Source organism: Oncorhynchus tshawytscha, linkage group LG02 (assembly GCF_018296145.1).
Source record: "Oncorhynchus tshawytscha isolate Ot180627B linkage group LG02, Otsh_v2.0, whole genome shotgun sequence".
Lineage (NCBI taxonomy): Eukaryota > Metazoa > Chordata > Actinopteri > Salmoniformes > Salmonidae > Oncorhynchus > Oncorhynchus tshawytscha.
In genome coordinates this window covers 9,458,869-9,483,088 of record NC_056430.1, presented here as the reverse complement: position 1 = coordinate 9,483,088, position 24,220 = coordinate 9,458,869, and the positions used below count along the sequence as shown (strand labels likewise).

Sequence of the window (24,220 nt, the reverse complement as noted above, 5' to 3'; positions counted from 1 at the left end):
TGGGTAGGGGGTAAGGTAGAGTTGGGAGGGGGGGTAGTGGGTAAGGTAGAGTGGGTAGGGGGTACGGAAGGGGTAAGGTAAAGTGGGTAGGGGGTAAGGTAGAGTGGGTGGGGGTAGCGGTAAGGGGTCATGTAGAGTGGGTAGGGGTAAGGTAGAGTTGGGAGGGGGGTAGTGGGTAAGGTAGAGTGGGTAGGGGGTAAGGTAGAGTGGGGAGGGGGTAAGGTAGAGTTGGGAGAGGGTAGTGGGTAAGGTAGAGTGGGTAGGGGGTAGGGGGTAAGGTAGAGTGGGTAGGGGGGTAGGGGGGGGGGGAAGGTAGAGTGGGTAGGGGGGGGGTAAGGGGAAGGGGGTAGGGGGGGTAAGGTAGAGTGGGGGGAGGGGGTAGGGGAGGGGGTAGGGGGTAAGGTAGAGTGGGAGGGGAGGGGGTAGGGGGTAGGGGGTAAAGTAGAGTGGGGGTAGGGTAGGGGGGGGACGGAAGGGGTAAGGTAAAGTGGGTAGGGGGTAGGGGGTAGGGGTAAGGTAGAGTGGGTAGGGGGTAAGGTAGAGTGGGTAGGGGTAAGGTAGAGTGGGTAGGGGTAGGGGGTAAGGTAGAGTGGGTAGGGGGTAAGGTAGAGTTGGGAGGGGGTAGTCGGTAAGGTAGAGTGGGGTAGGGGGTAAGGTAGAGTGGGGAGGGGGGTAGGGGGTAAGGGGGTAGGGGGTAAAGTAGAGTGGGGATGGGGTAGGGGGTACGGAAGGGGTAAGGTAAAGTGGGTAGGGGGTAGGGGGGTAGGGGTAGGGGTAAGGGGTAAGGTAGAGTGGGTAGGGGGGGTAGGGGTAGGGGGTAATGTAGAGTGGGTAGGGGTAAGGTAGAGTTGGGAGGGGGGGGGGTGGGTAAGGTAGAGTGGGTAGGGGGGGTAAGGTAGAGTGGGGAGGGGAGGGGGTAAGGGGGTAGGGGGTAAAGTAGAGTGGGGATGGGGTAGGGGGTACGGAAGGGGTAAGGTAGAGTAGAGTGGGGGTAGGGGGTAGGGGGTAGGGGTAAGGTAGAGTGGGTAGGGGGTAGGGGGTAGGGGGTAGGGGTAAGGTAGAGTGGGTAGGGGGTAAGGTAGAGTGGGTAGGGGTAAGGTAGAGTTGGGAGAGGTTAGTGGATAAGGTAGAGTGGGTAGGGGTAAGGTAGAGTGGGTAGGGGGTAGGGGGTAAGGTAGAGTGGGTAGGGGGTAAGGTAGAGTGGGTAGGGGGTAAGGTAGAGTTGGGAGGGGGTAGTCGGTAAGGTAGAGTGGGTAGGGGGTACGGAAGGGGTAAGGTAAAGTGGGTAGGGGGTAAGGTAGAGTGGGTAGGGGGTAGGGGTAGGGGTTCATGTAGAGTGGGTAGGGGTAAGGTAGAGTTGGGAGGGGGTAGTGGGTAAGGTAGAGTGGGTAGGGGGTAAGGTAGAGTGGGGAGGGGGTAGGGGGTAAGGTAGAGTGGGTAGAGGGTAAGTTAGAGTGGGGAGGGGGGGGTAGGGGGTAAGGTAGAGTGGGTAGGGCGTAAGGGGTAGGGGGTAGAGTGGGTAGGGGGTAAGGTAGAGTTGGGAGGGGGTAGTGGGTAAGGTAGAGTGGGTAGGGGGGGGTAAGGTAGAGTGGGGAGGGGGTAGGGGGTAGGGGGGGTAGGGGGTAAGGTAGAGTGGGTAGGGCGTAAGGTAGAGTGGGAAGGGGGAGAGGGAAGGAAGTAAGGTAGAGTGGGTAGGGGGTAAGGTCGAGTGGGGAGGGGGGGGAGGGGATAATGTAGAGTGGGGAGGGGGTAGGGGGGGTAATGTAGAGTGGGGTAGGGGGTAGGGGGTAATGTAGAGTGGGGAGGGGTAGGGGGGGGGTAATGTAGAGTGGGGAGGGGGTAATGTAGAGTTTGGGAGGGGTAGGGGGTAATGTAGAGTGGGGAGGGGGTAGGAGGTAATGTAGAGTGGGGAGGGGGTAGGGGGTAATGTAGAGTGGGGAGGAGGGTGGGAGTAAGGTAAGGTGGGCAGGGGGGGTAGGGGGTAATGTAGAGTGGGGAAGGGGTAGGGGGTAATTTAGAGTGGGGAGGGGGTAGGGGGGATAGGGGGGTAGGGGGGTAATGTATAGTGGGGAGGAGGGAGGGGGTAAGGTAGAGTGGGCAGGGGGTAGGGGGTAAATGTAGAGTGGGGAGGGGGTAGGGGGGGTAAGGTAGAGTGGGCAGGGGTAGGAGGTAATGTAGGGTGGGGAGGGGGTAAGGTAGAGTGGGCAGGGGGTAAGGTAGAGTGGGCAGGGGGGGTCGAGGAACCCTGTGCTACAATTTGACCAGATTCTCAGTTTATCGCCTGCTGTCCGTTACAGAATATATTTATATTTTTATGACCTTATTTCGAAGCTTCCTAGGTTATGAAATAAAAAAGTAAAAAGGTTAAGGTTACCATCACCACTGTTGCTGTGCCAGCTGGCTGGGGTTGCTATATGAAACAAGGAGCAAAACATCAGTAGTACAAGCTACTGACCCTTCTGACCCCTCTACCCCACCCCATCCCCCTCTTCCCCCTCTCCCCATCCTCTACCCCACCCCATTCCCCTCTACCCCCTCTCCCCATCTTCTACCCCCCTCTCCACATCCTCTTCCCCCTCTCCCCATCCTCTACCCCACCCCATCCCCCTCTACCCCCTCCCCCCATCCTCTACCCCCTACCCCACCCCCTCTCCCCATCCTCTACCCACTCTTCCCATCCTCTACCCCCTCTCCCCATCCCCTCTCCACCTCTCCCTCCTCCTCTACCCCATCCCTCCTCCTCAACCCCCCCCTCTCCCCCATCCTCTCCACACCTCTCCCCCTCTCCCCCTCTCCCTCTCCCTCCTCCTCAACCCCCCTCTCCTTCCTGGAAGAGCGCAGGACAGGAGTGTCTCTGGTGGTGGGGGGTTATCGTAGAGGGTTAGGAGGACAGGAGTGTCTCTGGTGGGTGGGGGGGTTAGGAGAACAGGACAGTCTCTGGTGGGTAGGGAGGGGGAGGGGTTAGGAGAACAGGACAGTCTCTGGTGGGTAGGGAGGGGAGGGGTTAGGAGAACAGGACAGTCTCTGATGGGTAGGGAGGGGGGGAGGGGTTAGGAGAACAGGACAGTCTCTGATGGGTAGGGAGGGGGGGTAGGGGTTAGGAGAACAGGACAGTCTCTGATGGGGGGGTAGGGGGTAGGAGAACAGCACAGTCTCTGGTGGGTAGGGAGGGGGTAGGGGTTAGGAGAACAGGACAGTCTCTGGTGGGTAGGGAGGGGGAGGGGTTAGGAGAACAGGACAGTCTCTGGTGGGTAGGGAGGGGGAGGGGTTAGGAGAACAGGACAGTCTCTGGTGGGTAGCGAGGGGGAGGGGTTAGGAGAACAGGATGGTCTCTGATGGGTAGGGGGAGGGGTTAGGAGAACAGGATAGTCTCTGATGGGTAGGGAGGGGGGGGTTAGGAGAACAGGATAGTCTCTGATGGGTAGGGAGGGGGAGGGGTTAGGAGAACAGGATAGTCTCTGATGGGTAGGGAGGGGAGGGGTTAGGAGAACAGGACAGTCTCTGGTGGGTAGGGAGGGGGAGGGGTTAGGAGAACTTGATAGTCTCTGATGGGTAGGGAGGGGGAGGGGTTAGGAGAACAGGACAGTCTCTGATGGGTAGGGAGGGGGAGGGGGAGGGGTTAGGAGAACAGGATAGTCTCTGATGGGTAGGGAGGGGAGGGGTTAGGAGAACAGGATAGTCTCTGATGGGTAGGGAGGGGGAGGGGTTAGGAGAACAGGACAGTCTCTGGTGGGTAGGGAGGGGGAGGGGTTAGGAGAACAGGATAGTCTCTGATGGGTAGGGAGGGGAGGGGTTAGGAGAACAGGACAGTCTCTGATGGGTAGGGAGGGGAGGGGTTAGGAGAACAGGATAGTCTCTGATGGGTAGGGAGGGGGAGGGGTTAGGAGAACAGGATAGTCTCTGATGGGTAGGGAGGGGAGGGGTTAGGAGAACAGGACAGTCTCTGGTGGGTAGGGAGGGGGAGGGGTTAGGAGAACAGGATAGTCTCTGATGGGTAGGGAGGGGGAGGGGTTAGGAGAACAGGACAGTCTCTGATGGGTAGGGAGGGGGAGGGGTTAGGAGAACAGGATAGTCTCTGATGGGTAGGGAGGGGAGGGGTTAGGAGAACAGGATAGTCTCTGATGGGTAGGGAGGGGAGGGGTTAGGAGAACAGGACAGTCTCTGGTGGGTAGGGAGGGGAGGGGTTAGGAGAACAGGACAGTCTCTGGTGGGGGGGGGGGTAGGAGAACAGGACAGTCTCTGGTGGGTAGGGAGGGGGAGGGGTTAGGAGAACAGGACAGTCTCTGATGGGTAGGGAGGGGGAGGGGTTAGGAGAACAGGATAGTCTCTGATGGGTAGGGAGGGGGAGGGGTTAGGAGAACAGGACAGTCTCTGGTGGGTAGGGGGGGAGGGGTTAGGAGAACAGGACAGTCTCTGGTGGGTAGGGAGGGGAGGGGTTAGGAGAACAGGACAGTCTCTGGTGGGTAGGGAGGGGAGGGGTTAGGAGAACAGGACAGTCTCTGGTGGGTAGGGAGGGGAGGGGTTAGGAGAACAGGACAGTCTCTGGTGGGTAGGGAGGGGAGGGGTTAGGAGAACAGGACAGTCTCTGGTGGGTAGGGAGGGGAGGGGTTAGGAGAACAGGACAGTCTCTGGTGGGTAGGGAGGGGGAGGGGGGAGGGGAGAACAGGACAGTCTCTGGTGGGTAGGGAGGGGAGGGGTTAGGAGAACAGGACAGTCTCTGGTGGGTAGGGAGGGGAGGGGTTAGGAGAACAGGACAGTCTCTGGTGGGTAGGGAGGGGAGGGGTTAGGAGAACAGGACAGTCTCTGGTGGGTAGGGAGGGGGAGGGGTTAGGAGAACAGGACAGTCTCTGGTGGGTCGGGAGGGGGAGGGGTTAGGAGAACAGGACAGTCTCTGGTGGGTAGGGAGGGGGAGGGGTTAGTCCTTTAGTGAAGCCACTGTGTACTGTGTTCTGTACTGTAATGTTTTGTGGTTTGAACGATGGATGTCCTACGTCTATACATAATGATTATGACATGATGTGAAACAAGTTTCAACTTTATCATTCTAAATCATTAGAGGGAAAAATGTACACAAGCTATTTTTGCCACTTTGTATATTTTCTCGTCAACCACCCGTATTACCCTTAATTTCTTTGGTAAGAAAAGGTATTTAGTTCCTTTTTTTAATCAACAACGCTAATATCCATGTTCCTCAGGCTTCCAATCACTATCTACACCTGTTTTAGCCCCCAAACCCCACTCTTGACTGGGGCCAATTATAAGCTAGCTACACTAGACTAAACCTCAGTAAACCATACCTTGAGACAGGTCCACTCCTCTCCTCTAACTAAACCTCAGTAAACCATACCTTGAGACAGGTCCACTCCTCTCCTCTAACTAAACCTCCGTAAACCATACCTTGAGACAGGTCCACTCCTCTCCTCTAACTAAACCTCAGTAAAACATACCTTGAGACAGGTCCACTCCTCTCCTCTAACTAAACCTCAGTAAACCATACCTTGAGACAGGTCCACTCCTCTCCTCTAACTAAACCTCAGTAAACCATACCTTGAGACAGGTCCACTCCTCTCCTCTAACTAAACCTCAGTAAACCATACCTTCAGACACGTCCTCTCCTCTAACTAAACCTCCGTAAACCATACCTTGAGACAGGTCCACTCCTCTCCTCTAACTAAACCTCCGTAAACCATACCTTGAGACAGGTCCACTCCTCTCCTCTAACTAAACCTCCGTAAACCATACCTTCAGACACGTCCTCTCCTCTAACTAAACCTCCGTAAACCATACCTTCAGACACGTCCTCTCCTCTGACTAAACCTCAGTAAACCATACCTTGAGACAGGTCCACTCCTCTCCTCTAACTAAACCTCCGTAAACCATACCTTCAGACAGGTCCTCTCCTCTCCTCTAACTAAACCTCAGTAAACCATACCTTCAGACACGTCCACTCCTCTCCTCTAACTAAACCTCATACCTTCAGACACGTCCTCTCCTCTGACTAAACCTCAGTAAACCATACCTTGAGACAGGTCCACTCCTCTCCTCTAACTAAACCTCAGTAAACCATACCTTCAGACTAGTCCTCTCCTCTGACTAACAGTACTGTTTGTCCATTTTGAGATGGCATAGCTAGTATACACAAAACTAGTCGTCTCTCGTTGAATGACAACATATACTTTATTGAAGAATCCCTACAGTTGACCAATCACGGACGAAGGGGCGTAGACTTTATTGAAGAATCCCTACAGTTGACCAATCACGGACGAAGAGGCGTAGACTTCGGCTCTCCAACTTCATCTGACCTTTAGAAAAAAATGTTGTGTGCCCGAAAAGCCGGGAACAAAACAGAAGGCCAAAACTAACAAAAGCGTTACAAAATGTCATCACTCTATATGCACGAACTCTTCCAAAGTGTTTAGGCTGGAGTCCCTTCTGTCAGCCCACACCGTCCAGGAGTCTTTCCAGGCGTCTCTCTCTACATTTAATGGAAGACTTTTGTGTGAGCACCTCCCTCAGCAAATCATGCAATTACTGCCCCTCCATCCCTACTTCCCTCTCCCCCTGTCACTTCTACCCCTGTTCTCTTCTTCCTTCCACTCCTTACCCCTTCACTCCCTCCCTCCCTCCCTCCCTCCCTCCCTCCTTCCACTCCCTCCCTCCCTCCCTCCCTCCCTCCCTCCCTCCCTCCCTCCCTCCCCTCCTTCCTCCCCTTCCACTCCTCCTTCCACTCCCTCCTTCCACTCCCTCCTTCCACTCCCTCCTTCCCTCCCTCCCTCCTCCTTCCACTCCTCCTTCCACTCCCCTCCTTCCTTCCCTCCCTCCTTCCCCCTCCCTCCTCCTTCCACTCCCTCCTTCCACTCCCTCCTTCCCTCCCTCCTTCCCTCCCTCCTTCCCTCCCTCCTTCCCTCCTTCCCTCCCTCCTCCCTCCACTCCCCTCCCTCCCTCCTTCCCCCCCTCCTTCCCTCCCTCCTTCCCTCCTCCCTCCTTCCACTCCCTCCTTCCCTCCCTCCTTCCACTCCCTCCTTCCACTCCCCTCCTTCCCTCCCTCCCTCCCTCCCTCCCTCCCTCCCTCCTCCCTCTCCTTCCCTCCCTCCTTCCCTCCCCTCCTTCCTCCCTCCCTCCCTCCCTCCCTCCCTCCCTCCCTCCCTCCCCTCCCTCCTCCCTCCCTCCCTCCCTCCCTCCTTCCCTCCCCTCCCTCCCTCCCCCCTTCCCTCCCTCCTCCCTCCTTCCACTCCCTCCTTCCACTCCCTCCCTCCCTCCTTCCTCCCTCCTTCCCTCCCTCCCCTTCCACTCCCTCCCTCCTCCCTCCACCCCTCCTTCCCTTCCTCCCTCCTTCCCTCCCTCCTTCCACTCCCTCCTTCCACTCCCTCCCTCCCTCCCTCCCCCTCCCTCCCTCCTTCCCTCCCTCCCTCCTTCCTTCCCCCTCCCTCCCTCCTTCCACTCCCTCCTTCCACTCCCTCCTCCCTCCCTCCTTCCCTCCCTCCTTCCACTCCCTCCTTCCACTCCTTCCTTTCCTCGTTCCTTTCTTCCCTCCCTCCCTCCCTTCCCTCCCTCCTTCCCTCCCTCCTTCCCTCCTTCCCTCCCTCCTTCCACTCCTTCCTTTCCTCGTTCCTTTCTTCCACTCCCTCCCTCCCTCCCCTTCCACTCCCTCCTTCCCTCCCTCCCTCCCTCCCTCCTTCCACTCCCTCCTTCCACTCCCTCCTCCCTCCCTCCCTCCCTCCCTCCTTCCACCCTCCCTCCCTCCCTCCTCCCTCCTTCTACTCTGTCCCTCCCCCTCCCTCCTTCCCTCCCTTCCTTCCCCCCTTCACTCTTTCCTCCCTCCTTCCTTTCCTCATTCCTTTCCCTTCCTCCTTCTTCCCTCCCTCCCTCCTTCCCTCCCTCCTTCCACTCCCTCCTTCCACTCCCTCCCTCCCTCCCTCCCCTCCTTCCACTCCCTCCTTCCACTCCTTCCCCTTTCCTCGTTCCTTTCTTCCCTCCCTCCCTCCCTGATTGTCTCAGGTGGGGTAACTAAAGTGGGGTAACTATAGTGGGGTAACTACAGTGGGGTAACTACAGTGGCATAACTACAGTGGGGTAACTACAGTGGGGTAACTACAGTGGCGTAACTACAGTGGGGTAACTACAGTGGGGTAACTACAGGGGGGTAACTACAGTGGGGTAACTACAGTGGCACTGTCAAAAGGGTAATTGTGTCGACTGACCAGAGAGTTCATCTCAGTCGATCGCTTTGTTTGTGCCGCCCGCAAGAAGATAATGAAGGTATTTTGGTTAAGAGGGAGGCAAGAAGATAATGAAGGTATTTTGGTTAAGAGGGAGGCAAGAAGATAATGAAGGTATTTTGGTTAAGAGGGAGTCAAGAAGATAATGAAGGTATTTTGGTTAAGAGGGAGGCAAGAAGATAATGAAGGTATTTTGGTTAAGAGGGAGGCAAGAAGATAATGAAGGTATTTTGGTTAAGAGGGAGGCAAGAAGATAATGAAGGTATTTTGGTTAAGAGGGAGTCAAGAAGATAATGAAGGTATTTTGGTTAAGAGGGAGGCAAGAAGATAATGAAGGTATTTTGGTTAAGAGGAGGCAAGAAGATAATGAAGGTATTTTGGTTAAGAGGGAGGCAAGAAGATAATGAAGGTATTTTGGTTAAGAGGGAGTCAAGAAGATAATGAAGGTATTTTGGTTAAGAGGGAGGCAAGAAGATAATGAAGGTATTTTGGTTAAGAGGGAGGCAAGAAGATAATGAAGGTATTTTGGTTAAGAGGGAGGCAAGAAGATAATGAAGGTATTTTGGTTAAGAGGGAGTCAAGAAGATAATGAAGGTATTTTGGTTAAGAGGGAGGCAAGAAGATAATGAAGGTATTTTGGTTAAGAGGGAGGCAAGAAGATAATGAAGGTATTTTGGTTAAGAGGGAGGCAAGAAGATAATGAAGGTATTTTGGTTGAGAGGGAGGCAAGAAGATAATGAAGGTATTTTGGTTAAGAGGGAGGCAGGAAGATAATGAAGGTATTTTGGTTAAGAGGGAGGCAAGAAGATAATGAAGGTATTTTGGTTAAGAGGGAGGCAAGAAGATAATGAAGGTATTTTGGTTAAGAGGGAGGCAAGAAGATCAAGTTGGACGGAATACAGTAAGAATATGACAAGAGAGAGAGGGGGGGAGATTTAGAGGAGAGAGGGATGGAGAGATGAAAGAGGAAGAGAGGGATGGAGAGATGAAGGAGGAAGAGAGGGAGGGAGAGATGAAGGAGGAAGAGAGGGATGGAGAGATGAAGGAGGAAGAGAGGGATGGAGAGATGAAGGAGGAAGAGAGGGATGGAGAGATGAAGGAGGAAGAGAGGGAGGGAGAGATGAAGGAGGAAGAGAGGGAGGGAGAGATGAAGGAGGAAGAGAGGGAGGGAGAGATGAAGGAGGAAGAGAGGGAGGGAGAGATGAAGGAGGAAGAGAGGGAGGGAGAGATGAAGGAGGAGGAGGGAGAGAGGGAGGAGGGGAGAGATGAAGGAGGAAGAGAGGGATGGAGAGATGAAGGAGGAAGAGAGGGAGGGAGAGATGAAGGAGGAAGAGAGGGGAGGGAGAGATGAAGGAGGAAGAGAGGGAGGGAGAGATGAAGGGAGGAAGAGAGGGAGGGAGAGATGAAGGAGGAGGGGGAGAGAGGGAGGGAGAGATGAAGGAGGAAGAGAGGGAGGGAGAGATGAAGGAGGAAGAGAGGGAGGGAGAGATGAAGGAGGAAGAGAGGGAGGGAGAGTTGAAGGAGGAAGAGAGGCAGGGAGAGATGGAGGAAGAGAGGGAGAGATGGAGGGAGAGAGGGATGGAGAGATGAAGGAGGAGGGAGGGAGAGATGGAGGGAGAGATGGATGGAGAGATGAAGGAGGAAGAGAGGGAGGGAGAGATGGAGGGAGAGAGGGATGGAGAGATGGATGGAGAGATGGAGGGAGAGAGGGATGGAGAGATGGAGGAAGAGAGGGAGGGAGAGATGAAGGAGGAGGGGGAGAGAGGGAGGGAGAGATGAAGGAGGAAGAGAGGGAGGGAGAGATGAAGGAGGAAAAGAGGGAGGGAGAGATGAAGGAGGATGAGAGGGAGGGAGAGATGGAGGAAGAGAGGGAGGGAGAGATGAAGGAGGAGGGGAGAGAGGGATGAGAGATGGAGGAAGAGAGGGAGGGAGAGATGAAGGAGGAGGGGGAGAGGGAGGGATGAGAGATGGAGGAAGAGAGGGAGGGAGAGATGAAGGAGGAAAAGAGGGAGGGAGAGATGAAGGAGGAAGAGAGGGAGGGAGAGATGAAGGAGGAAGAGAGGGAGGGAGAGATGGAGGAGGAAGAGAGGGAGGGAGAGATGAAGGAGGAAGAGAGGGAGGGAGAGATGAAGGAGGAAGAGAGGGAGGGAGAGATGGAGGAAGAGAGGGAGGGGGAGAGAGGGATGGAGAGATGAAGGAGGAAGAGAGGGAGGGAGAGATTAAGGGAAAAGAGAGGCAGGGAGAGATGAAGGAGGAAAGAGAAGAGTTGAACGTGTCAAGTCTATGTAGTATTTATCCTTTAGACTTTTGGGATCGCTTGCTACCTCTGCAAGATAAACCTTTATGGAAGTGGGGAGATGAGACTTATAGGTTTGGGAAAATAAAAATAACACCAACGAACAAAGTCAATAGCTTTTTTTTTACTGAAGCACCATTTCATGTCACGACACTGAAGACATACTCCTATACCAAGCTCATGCTAAATTATGGTTTCCTTATTTAGCTCATTCCACATCCTGCAAAAGTTCCAACTAATATTCTCCATGAAGTTCAATCACAAAATATCAGGAGTTTATTATCCTAAATATCCATCATGCATTGCTGTGATAAACTTTGGACTTTCTTTGAAGACGTGAACATATACCATCTGATTTCTACCTTAATTTAATCGGTGTGTCTTAATATTATTGTTGTAAGTGTCATTTTCATTAGAGTTGGAAAAAAAAAGTTTATCAACAAATTAGAAAAAGGGCAGAAAAAAATAACACACCTGACATTACAGAATTAAAGTACCTCAAGGAGAACGCCGTCATCACTGTCAACGTGGCAGGTGTGCAGACTTCACAATAGAATAGTTATGTAGAAAATAGATAGCAGAAACAATTCATTTCAAGATCTATAAATACATCTTCAAACACGATAGCACCAACAACATCACCGTGGTTATAATCAATAAATAAAAGAAAAAAATAATCATCTTAATTTACTAAATTATCAATGGCTTTATTTTGCCATTATTATCCAACAATGCACTGCCTGAAAAATGCACGATAATCTTTAATGCTTATAATTTAAAACATAAATTAGATTATTTGTGTAAATCTAAAATTAAATAAGACATGATAGGAAGCGCACAGACTCAAATCCCAAAACAAGACGTATCCAATATCAGAGACTGGTTCTTACTGAGCCAATAATGTACCATACCAAAGCAATGCTCCATTACGTCCCTCATACTAGATACACACATTTTCTTCTTGTTTTTTCCCCCTCTGATCTTACAGATTGAATTTAGTGGTTTGTCTTACTGAAAATTAAGAAATTGTGTGTGAGGTGTGAGGTGTGTGTGTGTGTGTGTGTGTGTGTGTGTGTGTGTGTGTGTGTGTGTGTGTGTGTGTGTGTGTGTGTGTGTGTGTGTGTGTGTGTGTGTGTGTGTGTGGTGTGGTGTGTGTGTGAAGTCCACAGAATGGGTATTTCCCGACCAGCCTGGCCAGTTATCTTGAAAGTCATTACAAACTATGTCAAATGCATCCTTTGACAATTAATGTCAAACGCGTGGGCAGCATGTACAAATACTAAATAATGCTGTTTGTTTTTAGATATATAGTAAACTTTGCACCACAACGGTGCCACACTAACTGAACAAAACATCTCTATAAGACCACAACACATACGCTGAAGTTAAATCTCCAGCAGTCCACTGCTGGTCTCTACCCCGTTGGCTGACCCAGTCTTCTCCTCTCCGTTGGTAGTCGTCTCACTAGGGACGTTGTTATTCTGCACGGCCGTGTTGAGGTTATTGGGGTCTGCCGTCTCCTCGTTGCTCCTGGGATCCTGGGCCTCTCCCTCCCCGGTCTTGGCCTGCTGCAGGGCAGACTCTGCGTGGGTCTTCTGGTGCTTGCTGAGGTGGTCGCTGCGGGTGAATCTCTTGTTACACAGCAGGCAGGTGAACTTCTTCTCCCGGGTGTGCGTGCGGACGTGCCTCTCCAGCTCGTCGGAACGTGTGAAGCGTTTCCCGCAGAACAGCCAGTTGCAGACGAAAGGTCTCTCCCCAGTGTGCCAGCGGAGGTGGGCCTTGAGATGCGAGGCTTTACCATAGACCTTCCCACAGCCCGGAATGTGGCAGCTGTGAACGGGCTTCTTCCTCAGGGATGCAGCCGAGGCTCCAAGCCGCTCCAGCTCCTGGCAGTTGGGACAGTCACAGTTGGACCGGCCAGTGGTGGTTCCCCCACCGTAACCCCGTGATCCACCAGCAGGCTTCAGGCCCATCTGATTCTCCATCAGCCCTCCGCCAGACACCGGCTTGGGCTTGTACATGTCCTGAGGCAGCATGTGCTGGGAGGACTGGAGGAGGTGTGATGTGGACCCCAGACCCACCGAGGGGTACTGAGCTGGGTTCAGAGAGGTGAAGTCAGAGGTGTAGCTGGGCAGCTGGGGGCTGAGGGAGGCTTGGGGAGGGACGGGTTGGAGGGAGCCCTGGAGGCCGTCGGACTGGGGCTGGGCAGCACTCAGCCAGTTGGTATTTGGGTGGACGTCCCACCAGGAGGACGTGGTGTTGGAGGGGGCGGCGGTGATGCCGGGGTGGATGCCTGCCTTGTACCAGGAGCCGTAGGGGTGAGTCATGTCCAGGGAGGTGTAGACGCTGGTCAGGCAGTCGGCCGTGGCGTGGGCCTTGGACACCAGCAGGGACTGGTCCTGGCCCTGGGACATGGAGGTCTGGAAGGAGTGGGAGAAGGGGTTGTACTCGGACGTATACCCCCCAGAGGATGGAGGAGGGCTGCCAGTGGGTGTGAGTAACCCACCCGCTGAGCTGAAGGAACCAGTGTAGGAGTTCTCCATGCTCTCTCCTCCTCCTCTGCTGTTTCTCTGTCCCTGGAGCTCTGAGCTCATGGTGTACTGCTTCTTGACCGTAGCGGTGCTGCCGGGGCCGGCCTTGCCCGGGGTGGCTGAGTCCCTCACCGGGCTGGTGCTGCCAAACTTGTTGCAGGTAGCGGTTAGCATAGCAAGAGGACTGGAACCATAGCGAGCTTCCTCCTAGAAGGGAGAGGAGACACGAGAGATCAGACAGAGGAAATGGCTGCTGCTGCTTCTGTCAGTGTCTAATCACAACAGTATGGTAGGCTGTTGCTTTCCCCTATACATTGATCACAGAACAGAGGAGATTTACTTTGGTTTCAGTTCATTTCAAAATAAATTTGTGTTGATGAAAATATATGCATGCTTGTTTTGTCAAACAGACAGAATAAATACATGAAAAGGGAAAATAGGAATTAAATGCGACAAAACTGTATCTGAATAATGTACATTTAAAAACACTGTTTATGTCAACTAAATTGTTCTCAGCAACAGTATTGTTGTCAGTTGAAATCTTGCCAAACATGTTAGTCCTGAATGGTCACCATGACATTTGAAACGGTTTGATTTATTTATGCCCTTTCAACAATGGCGCATTTTTCCACAAACTGACTCTCTCCTCATTGTCCTGTCTTAACATGAGATTTTATAAAGATGTGTCAATCACCAGATTAAGATTATTCTAACAACAATGCAACTACCTTTGAAGAGCTCGTATTGAGCAGGTCGTGCATTAGGCTACATGGCCTTAATCCTATAATTTGAGATCAGCGTGTCAAGTGGGACAAACGCGCAGGTCAAATCAACAGGAGATTTGCTCCAATATCCAATTTACACGCGCATCTCAGGACAAGAGCCAGCCAAAGTTGTGTAGTGCACATTAAGTCATGCGACTTGTAGGCTGATATTTCAGCATGTGGTGGACCTAGCCAATGCGTATTAGGTCTATGTCTACTCGTGTATATGGACAGAGATTTCTTCTATTGCTGAAAGTACGTTTTCCCTAAATTACACTACACTGTCAGCTGATACAAGTTATTCCACGCAAGACCATTTAAGGCCTCTAGTCTCGTCCTTAAAGCAGTAACAAAGTCCCTAATCACCAGCTAGCACCCGGAGGCACCACACCGGGGTTGAGTTGGGGAGTGGATTTCCTCCGTCTGCCTGCGAAGCGCCTGCGGTGGATTTAGCGTATCCTGTTGCTGTGGCTCCTGTTTCCAGGTTAATTGCACTCAATCACAGAGATAAAGAGTTAACTGCGGCTGTAATGCGTTTTTTGTTCAATACCCCCCCCGTTTTAACTTGTATGTCCTCCGCGTTATAGTGTTGATGACCCGCGGAAATGTAATGATTCTGTAATTGCAGTGGAACCAAGTCTACTGTACCAGCATCTTCTTATTGTGAGAGGTTTGGCGAGAGATTGCGTTTCGTATTGATTTGGCTGTGGACTGATTTGTCAGGCATATACCATTTCATCCAGTCTGTCTACCAATCAGTAGGTCAGACCACACTTTTCTATTTGAATTATATTTGATGTTAACCTGTTATTCACTCATTCGATGTCCCATTTATTTCTTATATCAACTCATATGTTTGTTATGATAACCAACGGGCGTAGAGGTAACTTTTTAATTGGGGATGTCGGCTAGCGTAGCATATTGGTCTTGGACTGAGGCTGACTATAGAATACATGCCATTAATATGCGTTAAAGTACATACCCTTTTTTTAAAAATGTTTTGTATAAAACCCAATATAAATGACATAGGCTATGGTATACTTTTAGTCCGAATGTTCAGTTACGCACATCGTTTCTGACAGACGGAGAGACAAATATCATATTTTAGACTACATATTTTACCACAATCAAATCTTGTTTTATGAAAGCATATTGTCAAATGTCAACAGTGCAACCCGTTCTTTCTCCGTTTGAACATTGAAAAGTAACCTGGGTCATGACTGATCCTTCAGAGTCAGAGTCTACGCGTGTGCCCCTAGTAACCACGACAAGCAGTAGCCTAATTCTGCTGGAAAATACAAATGGCGCGTAACTGTAAAACAACTTTAAAGTTAACTTGAAAACACAAACAAGTATATTCCATACCTCCAGAATAGATGCGGCCATCCCTGGGAAACAAAATCCCAAGAGTAGATAGTTAAGTCGGTTCTCTTCTCTGCTCGCAGTCCCGGGACAGTTTGAGAGAACTCCGGCATGAGCGCACAGACGTATTTGGAGAGGCAGAGATCCCGCCCCTTAATTATAGGGTCCGCGCTCTTTGAAGATTCGTTGAAAGCCAATAAAGGAGAGGGGGAATGAAAGGGGATGGAGGGCATGGGAGTAGAAACCATCCCACCTCCCCAAATGCACATTGACAAATCCAGATTCATATTTGGGAAATGGGTGGTTGAGTGGCTATTATGAATTAATTAAGTATTCAATAATTGTCAGGTAATTTACACTCTATTGGCGTCAAAGCGCCCAGTTTTCTCAGTCGGCTACTCAGTCAGGTTCACTATTTCTTGTTCTTCCAGCATCAGCATCATTATAGGCCTATAGGTATAATATAGCCTACACATAATATAATATAGCCTACATATAATATAATACAGCCTACATATAATATAATATAGCCTACCTGCTAATATTAGGCCTAATGTTGATGATCTTTGGCGATAATGATGTAACGAGAAGGATCCCTTTTGTTTTTGGCGATCGCGTGCGTTACGGTCTTCCTTACTCCCACTACTTCCCTACTGTACCTCTTAAAATTAATAATACGATTAGATATAGGCAAATTCTCCATTAAAATAACGTTGTTATAATAGGCAGATAATGATGTAAAGCTGCTTGCCTTTCGATAGGTTATTATTTTGTCGTGACACTGTCGCACACAGTAACATGCTGGCCACGAATAAATCAATAAATTAAACTGGCAGGGCCTGCGGTTAGAACACAGATTTTATTGTTTGGTTTTTAACCGTCTGTCTCTGTTTTCAATATTCTGAAGTGCAGTTAAATGTCTTTTGTAGGCATTAGTTGTAATGGTTTGAAAGGATTCAAACTGTTCGAAATGACAAAGAAATAAAACAAATTAAAGAAATGATTATCACGTCAAATCAAATGAATTCTGACCGCAACTTTTACAACGAAGCTAGTTTGTTTCCTCTTATAAGAAAAGCACCGATGATTCAAATAGCTCGCCTTACATTTGGAAATATTTAGCCTACTTTACTCCCGACACAGCTGTATTTAAATCCCTCCTCAGATCTGTTTTAAGCGACTCTATTTCTCAGTGATTTTATTTGATCATTCATTGCGCAAAATGCTGTCATACTGTAGGGCCTACCTCAAACAAAACCACTGGCTTTCTTGAAACTCCTATATTTTATAGAGCGTAATTTGTACCACCTGGCCTGACCCACTTTTATTAACTTCGATTGATATTCGTACTTGAATGACACATTTTTTTTACGGTATAAGGCCTTACAAATAACGATAGCGACGCAATTATGTATAGGCTAGAAAGAGGGGAGAATGAGATGGTTTGTTCAGATTTTCAGATTGTCATTTGAAATGTTTGTAATTTGAAACGTAGGCTAATTACCAGTGCAATTCTGACGAGCGAGTGCGTTCATTTAAAATGCGTCTATTTTAGCCACCAGCAACGTCTTTAGTCTCACCGGTTGTGTGCTCGCTCCATTCCTCAGAGCCCCCTTTGTGTTGCTGCAAATCGCAACCGTGCGCTAATTATTTAACAGGTCTTTATCACTATCTTATTAAATAAGTGTGTTTTTGGTAAACACATTGTGTTTGGTAAATGCAGTAGCATTTATTTTTTCAAGATGACCACTTTGCCAAATTATCAGCTTTGCTCTATTTAAGAAAAAAAAATGAATCAATACGATTATAAGAATACACACGCATCACTTAAATGAGAAAGCGGGGTGAAAACCTGACACCATATAACAGTACACAATTCTCCTGCAGAGAATAGTCTGAGCCTGGGACGTGTCTATGAGAATAACTGTTATTGACCTACAGTAGTAGTACGCCCAAGAGCAAAGAGAGGGGCTGGACACTGAACGAGTTAAACAACAACAACACAACCAGGCCACCATAAAACAACATGTTATATATCTGCAAAGATGTGATTCAACATAACAGATGACAATAAAGGACTTGATGAAGTTAATACCCCCCTCCATCTTCGCTATCATGCTGAATCTGACATGATTTCAATGGAGATAAGACAGGTATACTCTGTTTAATGTACTGTAAATACACCCTGTGCTTGTACTGAAGGTTATATTAGCCGCATTGATTAGTCTGTATTTACTGGAGAAATAAACAGTAGGCTAGTCTTAGTTTCAGTAGTCTCCTACTAACCTAAACCCTGGCCTTAGTTTCAGTAGTCTCCTACTAACCTAAACCCTGGTCTTAGTTTCAGTAGTCTCCTACTAACCTAAACCCTGGTCTTAGTTTCAGTAGTCTCCTACTAACCTAAACCCTGGTCTTAGTTTCAGTAGTCTCCTACTAACCTAAACCCTGGTCTTAGTTTCAGTAGTCTCCTACTAACCTAAACCCTGGTCTTAGTTTCAGTAGTCTCCTACTAACCTAAACCCTGGTCTTAGTTTCAGTAGTCTCCTACTAACCTAAACCCTGGTCTTAGTTTCAGTAGTCTCCTACTAACCTAAACCCTGGTCTTAGTTTCCAGCGTCCTTGTGGGCGTTTCTTTTCTCAAAACGAGAGAACAGAAGATTAAAATTGTTGTCAAAAAATAAACATATAATTTGAGTCCTTATTTTCTTCCTCAATTACAAGGCATGGTCAGAGGACAGCTTGTCTTCAGGAGAGTCTGGCCCTCACATGAACACACCACTATATTTAGCAGTCTGCTCTCCAACTGACCTTAAACTCTTTACTTTCTTACAGCAACCAGAGGCAGTGGATATGAACACACACACACTCATGCACACACACACAAGCACGCATGCACGCACACACACACACACACACACACACACACACACACACACACACACACACACACACACACACACACACACACACACACACACACGCACTCCACATATACACGCACATAGAAGTAGCGCACAAATATATATATTTTTTAAACGTGTAAATAACATTCTAATGCCCCCACATATATCCATCATACGTGGCAAACAAAACTCCTGACGCTCTGGGGAGTTTTCCTCTCCTCTCCTCTCATTAACATAACATGGCCTGTAAAGCAGTGTTTCTCCTTTAACTTGGTTTCCTTTTCCTTTCTCTGATCATTAATACTGGGTGTTTTACATTCAAGTGAAATGAGAGGGTAAGTTACAGCATCTATACAAGTAACAAGTGGAAGTGTTGCTAAGTGGACTCAACGGTCTGCTTTCTGCACTTTTATAGGAGTTTTGAGTCATCTAAAATCTCTGGTGTGTTCCCATTTACAGTTCCCTTCAAACACCAGTCAGTCAGCCAGTCTGCCAGTCAGTCAGTCAGTCAGTCAGTCAGTCAGTCAGCCAGTCAGTCAGTCAGCCAGTCAGCCAGTCAGCCAGTCAGTCAGTCAGCCAATCAGTCAGTCAGTCAGCCAGTCAGTCAGTCAGTCAGTCTGCTATAATTAGAGACTGTGTTAAGCATTTAACAGCCTCTCCAGAAAGCTGGTTCAGTTTTATTTTCTATTTTTGAATTTGGGGTTTGAGTTTTAGGGGTAGGGTCAGATCTGTGGGTGTTAAGGTAGGCAATAAGGAGGGGAGAGGTTGGGATACAGCAATAAAGACTTGGATTTCCACTGAAAATATCTGATTGATTTGAACATTTATTGGTAACCATAAAACCATCAACAAGAAAATGTCAAGATTGAAGTTGCTCACAGATTCAGAGCAACGTACAGCTTCTTCTTATCGCTTATTTGACAGTGGAGGTTAGATCTAGTCTTATTTGACAGTGGAGGTTAGATCTAGTCTTATTTGACAGTGGAAGTTAAATCTAGTCTTATTTGACAGTGGAGGTTAGATCTAGTCTTATTTGACAGTGGAGGTTAGATCTAGTCTTATTTGACAGTGGAAGTTAGATCTAGTCTTATTTGACAGTGGAAGTTAGATCTAGTTTTCTTTGACAGTGGAAGTTAGATCTAGTCTTATTTGACAGTGGAAGTTAGATCTAGTCTTATTTGACAGTGGAGGTTAAATCTAGTCTTATTTGACAGTGGAGGTTAGATCTAGTCTTATTTGACAGTGGAAGTTAGATCTAGTCTTATTTGACAGTGGAAGTTAGATCTAGTCTTATTTGACAGTGGAAGTTAGATCTAGTTTTCTTTGACAGTGGAAGTTAGATCTAGTCTTATTTGACAGTGGAAGTTAGATCTAGTTTTCTTTGACAGTGGAGGTTAGATCTAGTTTTCTTTGACAGTGGAAGTTAGATCTAGTCTTATTTGACAAGTCGTCCAGGTCCTGAGGCAGCAAAGCATCCCCCAAACCATCCCACTGCCACCACCATGCTTGACCGTTGGTGTGAGGTTCTTACTGTGGAATGCAGTGTTTATTTTTTGCCAGGCATAATGTATGTTTGTATCTATTTTTTATTGTACCTTTATTTAACTAGGCAAGTCAGTTAAGAACAAATTCTTATTTTCAATGACAGCCTAGGAACAGTGGGTTAACTGCCTGTTCAGGGGCAGAACGACAGCCTAGGAACAGTGGGTTAACTGCCTGTTCAGGGGCAGAACGACAGCCTAGGAACAGTGGGTTAACTGCCTGTTGAGGGGCAGAACGACAGCCTAGGAACAGTGGGTTAACTGCCTGTTCAGGGCAGAACGACAGCCTAGGAACAGTGGGTTAACTGCCTGTTCAGGGGCAGAACGACAGCCTAGGAACAGTGGGTTAACAGCCTGTTGAGGGGCAACAGCCTAGGAACAGTGGGTTAACTGCCTGTTCAGGGGCAGAACGACAGCCTAGGAACAGTGGGTTAACTGCCTGTTCAGGGGCAGAACGACGGCCTAGGAACAGTGGGTTAACTGCCTGTTCAGGGGCAGAACGACGGCCTAGGAACAGCGGGTTAACTGCCTGTTCAGGGGCAGAACGACGGCCTAGGAACAGCGGGTTAACTGCCTGTTCAGGGGCAGAACGACAGCCTAGGAACAGTGGGTTAACTGCCTGTTCAGGGGCAGAACGACAGCCTAGGAACAGTGGGTTAACTGCCTGTTCAGGGGCAGAACGACAGCCTAGGAACAGTGGGTTAACTGCCTGTTCAGGGGCAGAACGACGGCCTAGGAACAGCGGGTTAACTGCCTGTTCAGGGGGCAGAACAACAGATTTGTACCTTCCGGTTACTAGTCCAACGCTCTAACCACTAGGCTACCCTGCCGCCCCAAATATGTATGTATGTTTACAATGCAAAGGGGCAGAATAGGGATTTGGCAATATTCCATTCAGGGAATCTATCCCGATTCTGAAACTAACTAATCACATGCCAGCATGTCTGTCTGTAAATACTAGATGGTCTTGCTTCTACATCTTCCATGCTGCATACACCAATTGGCTTTAACTGTTTTTTTTGCATTGGTTGAATTGGTTCCTAGATGTCATTATGGCATTAGGAACAGCTGCCAACTGTACTTAGTGAATCAGAAGGGAAATCAATGGAAGATCACTCTCTCTCTCTCTCTGGGTAATGCATTTAACTTCACATTCCTCCCTGGGTCTGTAGCCCTCAGAAAATTAACAATGTTAATAATACTGCAATGGAGGGGGAAAATTGAAATTATTAGATGTGTTTTACTTGCTTGGTGATGGAAATGTGGTGATACAGAACCAGGGTCAGGGACAGAATGAGTTTTTGCCTTGCAGGCAATATGACTGGGTTATTTTCCTACTCTGTGTGGTCAACGGATCAGAGGCATGTCAACGGAAAACGAGAGAGAATGAGACAGAGATGGAGGGAGAGAGAGAGAGAGAGAGATAGAGAGAGAGAGAGAAAGATGGATGAGAGAGAGGAAGAGGGATGAGAGAGAGAGAGAGAGAGGAAGAAGGGGATGAGAGAGAGAGAGAGAGAGAGAGAGAGAGAGAGAGAGAGGAAGAGGAAGAGGGATGAGAGAGAGAGAGAGAGAGAGAGAGAGGAAGAGGAGATGAGAGAGAGAGAGAGAGAGAGAGAGGGGGGAAGAGGGATGAGAGAGAGGGAATATTTAAGATATGGCAAGGAATACTGAAACATTAATTATGTTACATAACAATAGGCAGTGATATTCATATTAAAAATGATTGATATTAAGCTACAGTTACTTACACTCCTTGATCGTAGATTTCTGTGCAGCTGAACAATATTGCTTTGACCCAATGAATATGAATAATTGCTTGCAATGAAATGCTGAGTTTGTCTGTATGTAGTCTACAGCATGTCGGTGGTTTCCTCTAATGTAACAATGTAACCACCAGACTGCATGTCAACCAGTGGCACAATGTGATCAGTCAACAGGCACGTTGGTGATCATTATATATTATCATTATAGTCATCTCCATGGACAGAAGGTCTTAAAAGTGATCCCCCCCCACTAGAAATGTGACCAAGTGGGTGCAGAGAATGTGGTGTATGGGTCAGTACCACTCAATACTATTGGTCCACTGGGATATAACTATAGGCTTTAGGACGAACCAGAGGCATGGTTACTGGTCATCACACAAGTCTAGTTCATTCCATTACAGGCGACGCAATCAGACAACGGAGACATGCTGAATGTAGTGGAGGCTATTATATAGACTATTACATACAACAAAAATATGTTTTTTTTACAAACACTGATGTACTTCAATTACGTCACCTTCAAACACAGCCTCCTTCTTTCTATATACACGCTGAAGGGTAGTCTATAATCTGTCTGTCTGGGTCTGGGTACTGGGGACAGTCAGAAAGAGGACAGGACCAAAGGCTCTATCTACTCTGCTATAGAGCTTTACTGCTGGGGGGGGTCAACCATCCAATCCCTGAATCAATGTTTAGTTATAAGTAACAATGTGTACCTACACTGTACCTGCCTATGTAACTGCCGTGTTTAGGGACATTAACAGCACCAAGAAATCTTTTTTTTTTTGAGAGCGTCTGTGACATCAAGCACTGATGAAACACCTCGTTATAAAACTTCCAAGAAAAAAAAAACCACAACGAGGAAAAGGGGGAGACACGTGCAAAAAAATAAAATAAAATTGGGGACACCACAATAAAAAGAAAGACGGGAGTCTGGGTGGTGTGTGTGTGTGTGTGTGTGTGTGTGTGTGTGTGTGTGTGTGTGTGTGTGTGTGTGTGTGTGTGTGTGTGTGTGTGTGTGTGTGTGTGCCTTGCGCCGTGTCTTTCATGTGATCTGTGTCATTATGACTTGAATCCTTCTGAACAATTAGCTACCACTTGATCTTTCATGTTGACTGTTTTAATGGAGTCTTCATGGGCCTGTATGAGAGGAGGCTGAGTAGCCCAATGGGGTGGTGTGGTAGGGTGGGGTAGCCCAGCCCACCTTCCCCCAGGATGGGTAGTGGTATTACCGGGTGCTGGATGCCCCCAGACCCACAGCTGCTGAGGTTTGGCTTTGGAGCTCATTACCCCCGACTGGAGGGCTGCCAAACGGGAGGGGAGGTTTCAGACTAAATTGGGGTTTTCTTTTTTGGTTATTTTATTTGGTATTGGTCAGAGATCTTACTGCATACAACATGATCTGTTCCATGTGTGTAGCAGGCAGCCCCTCTCCTCATTGGTTGGTCCTTGTCCTGGAAACAACTTCCTGTGTGTGTGTGTGTGTGTGTGTGTGTGTGTGTGTGTGTGTGTGTGTGTGTGTGTGTGTGTGTGTGTGTGTGTGTGTGTGTGTGTGTGTGTGTGTGTGTGTGTGTGTGTGTGTGTGTGTGTGTGTGTGTGTGTGTGTGTGTGTGTGTGTGTGTGTGTGTGTGTGTGTGTGTGTGTGTGTGTGTGTGTGTGTGTGTGTATGTGTGTGTGTGTGTGTGTGTGTGTGCGTGTATGTGTGTGCGTGTTTGAATTAATATTCCAGTGTAAAGTAATAGTATCATAAAACTATTTTTAAATCTGATAGACCGTTGTGATTATAAAAATAAGACTCGCCATCATTTCGGAGAATGAGTTCAGAGATTTAAATCTATCGTAGTTTGCTGTTGTCATGGTGTTCAAAAACTCCAGAGCACGAAATAGTTTTAACATTCAATGATACAGTGAAATGTAGGGATTTCTCTATCGATGCCGAACTACTTCCAGGCCTCTCTACAGAGATATAGTTCTGTTCTACTCTATTAAACTGCATGTATGATGTGAATACATGTTTCTTCTGTCAAAACGCTTACAGTAGAACTTATATACGATTAATACAATGGTTCAAGTCTTACTTGAGCCTGGCTGCACTCAAAGTTTGATACAAGAAAACAATCGTGTCCTAGTCTGATACATAAGTGTCTATTTATAACTATAGTCGTTTCTTCATAAAGACCAGTTCTGTGGTCTCTGCCTCACAGGGTGATGTCTCCATGTTTCCTCCGCTGAAACAGAGGATTGTTCAAAGCTTTAATCTGATGTTGGGTCTGTAACGATGTGGTTTGGGATGGGGACTGTATCATTTATTTATGGGAGACATATTGCCTCAGCGGGGATAATATCTTCAGCCAGGCCAGGAGTGTGCCGTTCATCTCTATTTACTAAAGGGTGACCAACAGTATCAGATGTACTCATGTTTAAGAAACTGACTGTGAAAGGGGAGGGACTGAAGGATCCATGACTTGTGTTTGGTCTGTGGAGGACGATTGATGTGGCTCCACTTCCTATAGATAGTGATCAGAAGAGACGAGAGACAGAGTTAGAGGAGACTTAGGAGACCTTACAGAGGTTCAACACTGTCAAGGCTAGTGGTTAATTAAACTTAGAAGGATTGTAGAAAAGTAAGGATCTATGAGAACATGGAGAACAGAAAAGGAGAATGGAATGATGAAGAAAAGGAGCAAGAAACGAAATCAAACAAATGTGGAAAACCAAAACCATTGCACTACAAACTCAACACCCAAATTGTATATTTCATAAAGTCAAAACTGCAGGAGAAAGAGAAAGAGAGAGAGAGAGAGAGAGAGAGAGAGTGGGGGGAGAGAGAGGGGAGAGGGG

At 48.4% G+C, this 24,220-nt stretch overlaps 1 protein-coding gene across 1 annotated transcript; it reads right to left on the bottom strand.

The window, feature by feature from the left end:
- Positions 1 to 10,619: 10,619 nt before the first annotated feature.
- Positions 10,620 to 15,282, bottom strand: sp7 (Sp7 transcription factor). The gene is made up of 2 exons (XM_024404401.2): positions 15,176 to 15,282; positions 10,620 to 13,253 (listed from the first exon to the last, which is right to left on the bottom strand). The coding sequence occupies exons 1-2, from the start codon at positions 15,194 to 15,196 to the stop codon at positions 11,901 to 11,903; spliced, it is 1,374 nt and encodes a 457-aa protein (XP_024260169.1). The 5' UTR covers positions 15,197 to 15,282; the 3' UTR covers positions 10,620 to 11,900.
- Between the last annotated feature and the right edge of the window lie 8,938 nt (positions 15,283 to 24,220).

Bases quoted from the DNA above. Each gene is read 5' to 3' on its own strand.
- sp7 (XM_024404401.2), bottom strand. From the start codon at position 15,196: ATGGCCGCATCTATTCTGGAG. The intron at 13,254-15,175 runs GTATGGAATATA...TCTCCCTTCTAG, and splicing joins TGGCCGCATCTATTCTGGAG to GAGGAAGCTCGCTATGGTTC.